The sequence below is a fragment of the Apteryx mantelli genome, chromosome 30 (genome assembly GCF_036417845.1).
Source record: "Apteryx mantelli isolate bAptMan1 chromosome 30, bAptMan1.hap1, whole genome shotgun sequence".
NCBI lineage: Eukaryota > Metazoa > Chordata > Aves > Apterygiformes > Apterygidae > Apteryx > Apteryx mantelli.
This window is the reverse complement of record NC_090007.1, coordinates 5,079,227-5,088,882: the sequence shown is the minus strand read 5'-3', so window position 1 is coordinate 5,088,882 and position 9,656 is coordinate 5,079,227. Positions and strand designations below refer to the sequence as shown.

Sequence of the window (9,656 nt, the reverse complement as noted above, 5' to 3'; positions counted from 1 at the left end):
GCCGCACGCTCGGGTATTTTACGGTCTTCTCAGCGCTAGCAGACAGCGGTTCGAGCAGCGATAACCACGTCCGCACGCGCTCTCCGCCGCCGCACCGCCGCCCGTCCCGTTCGAGGGCCGCGACGGCGGCGCGCGGACGAGCCCTCGGGCTCGCGCCTCGTTCCGGGCTCGCGCCTCGTTCCAGCGTCGCCGGAGGGAAGTCGTCCAGTTCCACACGCTACAACTTCATCCTTAGACTTCCTCGTCCGGAAGCGCCCGGGCTATTCATAGGCCCCGTTCGGCCGAGCCCTACGAACCGAAGATAAAAGCACGAGATATAGAAGAAACTCCCTCGGCGCGCGGGGTCGATAAAATCACCCCGCAGACAAAGCAAAGAAATACCCTCCCCTGCCCCGGGGAAGCGGGCTGAAGTGCAAGGCTCCTTCCTCCGCTGGGCCCTAACCCGTGGCGGGTTTCACAAGCGCCCGGCTTTGCGCGGCGGCACCTTTGATACAAAGCGCCCGCGGCGGGCTCAAGGCTGCTTACAAAGTTACCGTCGGAAATCAAACAGCCCGTAAAGACGTTAAGGCTCGGATATAAAAAAAAAATGGGGTTTATATCAAAGCCGTCCTTGTCCTGCCACGGCACACAGGGACTCTCGCCGCGGCCCCCATGCCCTCCCCGCGCCCGGCACGGCACGGGCGGACGCCAGCGGGTTCGCGCCGTCCTTTGGAGCCGTTCCCGGCGGGGTCTCAGCCGCGGCTTTCCGCAAACGTGGATCTGCACAAGCTTAAGCTTGGGCTCAGGCGGTCGCCTGCTGCCGGCTGGCGGGAGCTGGGCGAGGGCAAGCAGAGGAAGGGCTGGGTTGCGCGAGGGCTCGCGCCGCTGCCCGCCGCTGAGTCGCGGAGGAGGGCGACACCCTTCCTCGCGCCCCGCGCTGCGGCCAACGCGGGCAGCAGCCAGGCAGCCGCCAGACGGCACCGGCACTTGGTTGTGCCATGCCCCTGACGGGGGATGGCTCCTGAGGGCAGGCGAGGACACGGCGGGGGCCGAGAGCAGGGCCTGGCTGTGTGGGGGGGTCGCGATCAGCCGAAGCTGCTGCTGGAAGGGGCAAGCACCTCCCTCCCCCTGGCGCGCCCGGTGCCTGCGGCCTCGGGCGAATGTGCGGCTGGACCCGGGGAGCTGATCCGGCTAAAAGCAGCCCCGAAGGAGCCCTTCTGACGGGGCTGGGCCCCACAGCTGGGGCAGCAGTGGGGACAGGGTGCGGGATGGCCCTGGGGCCAGAGTTGCCCGCCCGGGGCGGTGCCAAGCTGCCCTCCCTGCCCCGAGGGGCTCGCAGGCCCAGCCCAGCCCCCTCCCTCCCCGGGGGCTGCGGGGCGGGGTTGCAGCCTTCCCGGCCCGGCCCTGCCCGCCCGCCCCGTCGGGGCTCCCCTCGGCGGAGCGGGCAGTGCGGGCGGCGACGTGAACCAGCGCGGTCGCCGCTGGCCCCCGCAGCGCCCGGCCTCGGCTCTCCGCGGGCGGGGGGCGGGGCGCGGAGGGCAGGGCGCGCTCCGGTTGGCCGCCCCGCCTGCCACTCGAGGTCGCGGGGCCCTCCCGTTGGACGCTGCCCCGCGGCCTTATCATTCCATCTCCCGGTGCTCCCATGTCGTCATGGCCCCCGCCCCGCCCCCCGCCCCTCCCGCGGTTGTGCTACGCGCTCCCACCCGTCCCCCTCCGCCAGGAAACATAGTCCCCCTGCTCCCGCTCCGCCCCGCCCCCCCCGGCGGGCTCCTCCCCCCCCGGCCCCCTCCCTCCGGGCTCCCCTTCTGCCCACACCCCGGCTGGGCGCTGCCGGGGCTCCCGTCGGGGCACGTCCCGCTGCAACAGGTGCTGCCCTCCTCCCCCTCGCCGGCGGGGCAGCCCGGGGGGCTCGGTGCTCCCCCCGCCTTCACCTGCTACTTCACCCGCGTGGCGCTCGGGGAGGGAGGGAGGAGAGGAGAGGAGAGAAACGGAGACGCGGGGCCCCGACGGCAGCGCCGCCCCCCCCCACACACACAACCCCCCCTCGGCGCAGCTGGGCAGGCGGCGGCGGAGGGATACGGCGGGGGGGAGGCGCCGCGCGAGCGGCAGCCCCGCTGTGAGGGGAGGGGCGGGGGAAGAGCGGGGCGGGGGGGGGGCCGCCGCGTCTCGCGCCGCCGCCGCCGCCGCCGCGGGGGGACCATGCGGAGGCAGCGGGGCCGGCAGCAGCGGCAGCAGCAGCAGCGGCGGCGGCAGCGCTAGGGCCCGGCGCGCGCCGAGGGGGGGGGCCGGGCCGGGGGGGGGCGCGCGCGCTCGCGCGCGGGGCGGACCGGATCGAACGCGCCGCCCGGGCCGGATCGAACGCGCCGCTTCGCTACATTGTATCCGCCGGCGGCGCGAGAACAATAGGCGCCGCCGCCGCCGCCCGCCGGCCCCAGGGCGCCGCGGCCGCCGCCCGCCGCCGCGCCAGGCAGCAGCCGCCCGCCGCGCCCCCCGCAGCCCCCGCCGCCGCCGCGCCCCGGGGACTTTCATGCGCTTCCCCTCCCCCGCGCACGCACTTTGGATGCGTTTCTGCCCCGGAACAGGTAAAAAAAATATATATATGTACATATATATGTATAAAAAAAACCCCTCCCACCCTACCGTCTCCCCCCGTTCCGGGGGTGCGGGAAGGGAAGGCCTGGGAGGGGGGGACGCTTTTTGCCACCGCCTGCCCCCTCCGTTCCGCGGGGCTGCGGGCGCTAAAGGTCACGGCGGAGCCCCCCGCTCCCGGAACTGCTGCGAAACTTCGCCGCGGCGGCCCGGGGCGGCCCGGTGCTCCCCCCGCTTCGCTCCCTGCCGCCGGGAAACTTCAGGCAGCGGGCAGAGGGCAGGCTGCCCCCCCCCCTCCCCCCCGCCTGGGGGACCTGCCACCCCCGGCAGCCGCGGGGAGCACCGGCGCCGCCGAGTTATTGTCCCCGCTCGGCGCCTCGGGGCCGCCGCGAACTTGGAGCGGGGACGCGGCCGGGAAGGGGTTAACGGGGGGGGGGTCGGTGCTGCCCCTCCGGTGCCCGCCGGGCCGGGGCGACCCCCGCTCCCCGGGCCGCTCTATTGTCCCCGGCGCCGCTCGCTGCCGGCGCTCGGCAAAGTTTGCCGGGGGAGCCGGGGGGGGGGGCGGCGCTGCTCCGGGGCACGGGGGCCCTGCGGGTGGAGGGACGGGGAGCACCGGGGGGGGGGGTTCCCGGGTCCCTATTTTGGAGGGCGGCCTCAGCCTGGCGAGGGTCCCGCGCCCCATCTGCGGGGGGGGTCCCCGCTTCCCCCCGGGGGGGGGGGGCTCGGTTCCCGTCTGCACCGCTGCAAACTTCAGCGCTGCCCCAGCGGGTGCTGCCTCTCTCCGGGACACCGGCTCGGGGGGGGCCCTTTGTGCCCTGCGGGGTCCCCGGGCCGGTGCATCCCTGCCGCGGGGGTGCCGCGGCCTCGGGGGGGGGGCCCTCATCGTTCCTCCTCCCAGGCCGGGGGACCCAGCTCCTGCTGGGGCACTGGCAAAGTTGGGGGAAGCGGGAGGGAGCAGCCTGTGTCCACTCCCTCCCCAAAGCTGGGGGGGGGCTGTGTTGTCCCCCACCCTGTGGTCTTTTTTGGGGGGGGGGGGGTGGGCTGCTTCGGCCCCCTCCCCGTGGCTTGGAGGACCGTGGGGGTATGGCCTGCGTTGGCCCCCTCCCCGTGGCCCAGGAGATCTTTCGGGGAGGGGGGGGCGACCTGTCTCAGCCCCCTCCCCGTGGCCTGGAGGACCGTGGGGGTTTGGCCTGCGTTGGCCCCCTCCCCATAGCCCGGGAGATCTTTGGGGGGGGGGGGGAAACCTGTCTCGGCGCCCCCCCCCCGTGGCCTGGGGGAACGGCCTGCTTCAGCCCACGGCCCTGGGGCACCCTGCTTTGGCCCCCTCCCCGCAGCCTCGGGGAGGGGGGGCAGCCCGGGTGGGCCCCCTCCCCATGGTCCCAAGGACCTTTGGGGGGCGGCCGGGGCTGCCCCTTCCCCGCGGGACCCTCGCCGCAGGCTTCGTGTCGATCCGGGGGGAGAGGGGGGGGCCTGACGCTCCCGCAACACGCCAACTTGGCGTGAGCGGAGCGGGCGCCCGGAGCAGGGCGAGCCGGGTCCGGCCAGGCCCGACCCGCCGGCGGCTGGAGCAGCAGGGCTTTGTAGGCCATGTCTGGAGTTTTGGGAAAGGGCTTTGGGAGGAAGGAGGAGGAGGAGACAGAAAGGAGGGAGCGGGGAAGGGGTGGGGGAGGAGTGTCGGGCTGGTGGTGAGGAGCCTTTGTCCAAAGGCAATAAGGTGCAGCTCGGCTCTGGTGGAAGAAACTCGAATGTCTCAGGTTGAAGTGCGCCGGGGAGAAGGGGGGGGCGGCGAGCGAACATCTGCTGCGCGTTAGCCCCAGCGCCGCTCCTCCGCTGGCACGCGGCGCAGGAACTGCTGCGAGGGGCTGCGCGCCCACCCGCCGCCCCCCCCCCCCCCCCCCCCCCCGGCTCGGAGGGCGTCGCGGGCCCCCACGGCCGCCCCGGGCCCCCACGGCCGCCCCGGGCCCCCACGGCAGCCCCGGGCCTGCCGAGGTTGCGCCCCGGCGTCGCTCGCGGCCCGGCAAGTTTTGAGCGGCCTTTGTGTTTCGGAAGCCGGCGACCGAATCGAAGCCTTTCCCGTGGCGCCGGGCGAGAGGGCAGGACTTTTGCTTCCTGGGACGCTAATTCGAAGTTAAAACCGAGGAGAGGAAAAGGGAAAAAAAAAAAAAAAAAGAAAGAAAAAAAAAAGAGTATACTGAATTTTTTGAGTGTATTCAACTTGTCGTGGGCTTCTCTAGAGCTGCCCACGGCTCTGGGTCTCCTGCGAGGGCTGCGGTTGTCTAGGGCTGCTCTGGTTTCGCCGGGGGGGGGGGTTGGGGGGGGGTCCGCTCGAGGGATGCGCCTCCCCCCGCCGCCCCCGCTGCTGTCGCCCTTCCCTTTTCGCCCGCGCCGCCGGGGTTTTTCGGGGTGCTCGGAGCCGGGGCCGGGCTCTTCTGCCAGGCCCCCGCCGGGGTGGTCGAGGCAGGGGCGAGGGCCAGCGTGGCGGGGAAGAAAGCCGGGTTGGTAAAGTTGCTTTAAAAATAATTGCCGGATGCATTGCTGACACTTAAATAAAAAGGCTTTTTTAAAAAAAAAAAAAAATCCCCTGGCTGTTTTTTATAGTGGCAAAGGGTTTTTACATGCTGGGCTGATTTCAACGTTTTTTTTTGTTGTTGGTTTTTTTTTTTTTTTTCAAACTTCATTGAAATGTGAAGGCTGAGCCGGCATGGCCTACGAATGCTTTGGAACGAACGCAGTTCTCGTATTAATTTTTTTTTAGGCTTATGATTAATGAGTTAAATTTATTGGCCAGCTGCCCTTTATAACCATGAATGAGCTCCTAAAAAAAAAAAAAAGAGAGAGAGAGAGGGGAAAAAAAGGAATCTTTTATCTCATCCCAGGCCTCTCTTCCTCCCTCCCAAAGAAATATTTTTCTATCTCAGTGAGTTAGCCAAAAAGATCAATCTCCCTTTAAAAAAAAAAAAAAATCTGTAAAATTAGGGAGAATAATATTTACCTATCTTGCAAGGTTTCCTGGAGGGCTTTATTTTTGCAATACCCTCTGAAAACAATTTTTTTTTTTTTTCCCAGTCCCTTTTGGTGTTGGGGGGGGGAGAGAGGATCGATTCCCACTGGTTACGGCCTGGCTTTTTAAAGTTACTGGACATCCCTAAATTCAGCCCCCCTCAAAAAAGAGCTGCAGGTGCTCCGCAACTGTCAGCAAAAAGGCATAAAATCAGACCTTTTTTTTTCTTCTTTTTTCCCTATTTTTTAAAGAAAACTAAGCGAGGACAAGAGAGCCTCCTGCGGGGAGCGAGCGGGGGGGAAGGAGAGGGGGCGAAGCCGAGCCAGACAAGCGCCCGAGTGATAACTTGCCTGAACCCTTTGATAAATGAGTTGACTCTTTTTTTTTTTTCCTTCTTTTTTTTTTCTCCCTTCATTCGCCGCACGCCAGGAACAGAATTGGCCCGAACTAGTGGAATTGGCAGCAAAAAAACTAACATACAAGTGTGTCTGGTCAATAGAGCGCTTGTTCCTGCCTCTGGGTGCTATGTGAGGACTTTGACTGTGTTCTCGGTGGAGAAGTTGGATGCTGGAGAGACGCAAAGGATTTTTTTTTTTCCCTTTTTTTTTTTTTTCTCCCCGTCCTTTCTCTCCGGCTCTGTCTTTTTTTTTTAAATATTCATCAATGGGGTGGGTAGTTTGCTGTAGTCATTAAAATCTCTCTTCCCCTCCCCCTCGCTTTCTCTAGGACTGCCACTGTTGAGGCTGTGGGAGTATGAATCAGCAGCAGCAGAGAATGGCTGCAGTTGGGACAGACAAAGAGCTCAGTGACCTGCTGGACTTCAGTATGGTAAGCGAGCGCGGCCGGGGGGCTTTAAAGGGCCCGGGGCTTTGCTTGTTTGCAGTGTTTTGGAGCTGCGCGAGGGGAGGAAACGCGAGCCTGGAAATTGGACGTGATGGCTTTCAGATGTGCCGGGTGTTTGTGTGCGGGCACATGTGCTGCAACTTGTTTATTTTCGAGTTGAAGCAAAGCCTCTGCCCCTCCTCTCTCTCCCTCTCTCCCTCTCTCTCCCCCCTCTTCCCCTCAAATGCGTATGGTTTCCTTGGGTGAGTGCAGAGAGGTTTTCTTTTTTTTTTCTTTTTTCTTTTTTCTTCTTTTTTTGCGGGGTCGGGGGGAGGATGGGAAATTCTCTGGAAGTGTAACGTGGTTGTCTGTGTTCTGTTGAAACGCTCACGGCGAAACGTGGCCCGGTAACTGCTCCTGAAGCCATGGATACAAAACTAATGCAAAGACGTGACCGAAGTTAAAGGCTGATTAATCAGGCTTTTTTCCTCTTCCCAGATCCAGACTATTAAACTTTTGCTCCTACAGGTTATTCTATCTCGGTTGGAAACTTGTCCAAGCTCTCCAGTGCATTATTTTTGCAGGAGTTAGACGCTTTTGTTCCCCGCTCTCTGCTCTTCTCAATCCTGGAAGCCTTTAGTTGCATTTAAAGTGACAAAACCTAAGAGTTTCCCCCCAAAAGCGTGTGCATCTCAGAGGGAAGAGGAGTCCCTTTTTATCACACCAGAGTGAGGGCTAGTCCTTGGCACAGTCGGTAATGTGCCACCCGGTGCAAATTGTGTGTTTGTGGCACCGGAGCCGGCTGTAGCTGGCAGGTGACTTGTGGAAAGGGGAGCTTTATGTTCAAAAGAAAATAACTTTCTGTTTGGTTCCTCTGTCGTGTGCTGCACCCTCATGGCACTGGCAGCATGTGTCTTGCTTTTTAGATAAGCAAACGAACTGTGAAGATAGAAAAAACAGCTCCACGAGGAGGAATAACTATTAGCGGCACAGCTGCGGACCCGGGCGGTCCTGGGTCACCCGGCGCAGGGCTGCAGCCCCCTGCGGGCTGGTTTCACCCTCCCTTGGTGAGGAAGGGAGGAGAATAAGCGGGGGGAAAAGGGTAGCAGAGCTACGGGCACCCGCTCTCCTTGTGCCTGTTACTCCTGCAAAGAGTGCTGAAGTTTGGCAGCTCTTCCGTACCCGGGCACAGGGGATTAGCAATGGGGAAATAAACCTTTTTGTAATGCTGGGGTTCATACCAGTCCACGGAGAGGTAGGAAGGCTTCGTGGCGGTGCCTCCTTATCCCACGTAAGAGCAATTCTCCTGCAGAAAGACGGAAGGAGGAATTCTTCTAGTTTTCAGCTTCTGTAGGGAGGTTGGTTCCCTTAAATTAACAGCAATATGTATATATACATATATATATATATTTTTTTTTTAAGTAGTACGTTTTACAGTTGGTAGGGGGACTGCGGTGACGGTATGCTTTTAAAAATAGAAATACATTCAGGGTTCACTGGGGAGCGGCGTGTGGTTATTTTTCCCCTCTCATCTTGGAGGTTCTGCCGCTTGGCAGGAGTCCTGGCGCTTGCCGGCTCGTACGTGCGAGAGTGCCAGGTTTTGAGCTGCGCTTTGGGTCAGTAATCCGTAATCTGCTCCCGCTTCAGGACTGCAGGAGCTCCTGCCTTACTTTCTTTCTCCCCCTTCTTCGAAAAAAAAATCAAATCCCACTCACCATTTGGAGCTTTAAAAAACTCAAGACTTTATTTTCAAAATTAACGAACCATCCTCATTTGCATGCTCGCAGGGTTGTATTCCCTAGAGGGGTCCTGACCTGTTCCCTCTCTACATGAACATTTCTGTTCTTGGAGGTTAATCTACAGCTAATGGTTGAATTTGGGGTCGATTCCAGCTCTTTTATGTTGGTGAAAACCTGGAGAATGACCAGAATCTGTCCTGTATTCCTATAAGGCTTACGTATTCAGCAACAGCACCGGGGGCGGTTGCTTGCCGGATCAGGGCCTGCACATGTCATTTGCCAGCAAATGATTCGAAGACGTTCCCTCCAGGATAAATTGGCCCATGGGCTCCAACGCAGTCTGGATTTGAGCCAGATCTGTTTCACAAACCCTCCTCTCTGCACATGCACGCCCTTCTCCTGAGTTTGCATAAAGGGAATATTAGCATATCTCCTAGAAAAATGCTAAAATGTGGCGTTAGTAGACAGTGCTCGTGCTGGTCTTGCAAACCTATAATGCGCGGTGTGGGAATGTTGTCGAGGCTGCTGCGTGGGGTGCTGTCCCTGCGTCATTGGGATGAAGGCTTTGTGACCACAAAGCTCTCTATCAAGTATATTTAGATTTTTATTTGAATAAGCGGGAGTAGAGCGTTGGGTCCTCTTCAGGACAGTGGATGGGAGAGGAGGCTAAAGAGATTTAGAGAGTCCAGAAGCATTTGCCTCAGATCAGTATTTCGGTTCCTTTTTTCTAGGGGAAATATGTTCAGCCCCTGGTAGTTTGTGGTCCAGCTCTGTGCTGTGCTTTGCTGTACAAGGAGTGAATTTTAAGTCCTGGCTGTAATAGGTTGCATAGGCAGACATGAGTTTGTGGGGTCACTAAAGGGCAGGGCTGTATGAGGTGCTATAAGTTGGGCTTATAGCCTGGCAAAGAAAGACTTGTGCCATCTTAAATAAATCGGGTAGTTACTGAATGCGAAGCACTCATCCAGAGCTTTGTGCCGAGGTAATTTGCCAATAAGGGCGAAAATCAAAGGAATCTGCAATGTGCATTTAAGTGAGCCGGAGCCAAACACGCAGCTATGCAGTCTGATCACTGCTTTGGGGTGTGCAAAGCAGAGCGCTTACCTCTACCTCGGAACAAATTGCCTTTTATAATTGCCCCAAAGTACAGGTAATTTGTAAGCTTTCTTTCACCACTGCTCCGTGGCAGTAATCCAGAAAGGGCTTGCAAATCTGGAAGAGAGCTTTCGAGAAGACATCCTATTTATTGATTTGCCTTGCCGGCTTAACCTTTTTGTTACACTTCGGTTTCGATGCGTTATTCTTTGGCCCGTAGTTGTTTATTTTTGAGGTTATACATGTAGGTGTAGGAGCACAGTAAGAGCTGCGCTTCGATGCGTATTTTTTGTACGCTGGGAGGTGCTGGGTCACGTGAACTCGGTGCAGTTATCCCAGGCTTGGCCGTGCCGCCTTGCCGGTGTTTGTGCTTCGCGGGAAGCTCCGGGCTGGTCTCGGAGGCGGCTCGGGAGGGCGGAGGGAGGGAGGGC

The 9,656-nt window shown here is 60.7% G+C and overlaps 1 protein-coding gene across 11 annotated transcripts in view; it reads left to right on the top strand.

Annotated features, from left to right (window-relative positions):
• The first annotated feature begins 2,450 nt into the window (after nucleotides 1-2,450).
• TCF3 (transcription factor 3) overlaps nucleotides 2,451-9,656 on the top strand; it is a 77,306-nt gene continuing 70,100 nt past the window's right edge. For 9 of the 11 annotated variants that reach the window (XM_067312695.1, XM_067312694.1, XM_067312686.1 and 6 more), the window contains exons 1-2: nucleotides 2,452-2,561; nucleotides 6,296-6,397. In XM_067312695.1, the coding sequence (XP_067168796.1) occupies nucleotides 6,323-6,397 (75 nt within the window). In that variant the 5' untranslated portion in view covers nucleotides 2,452-2,561; nucleotides 6,296-6,322. Of the gene's footprint in view, nucleotides 2,562-6,295; nucleotides 6,398-9,656 lie in introns of all 11 variants that reach the window. The other 2 variants (XM_067312693.1, XM_067312692.1) reach the window with 1 other exon arrangement.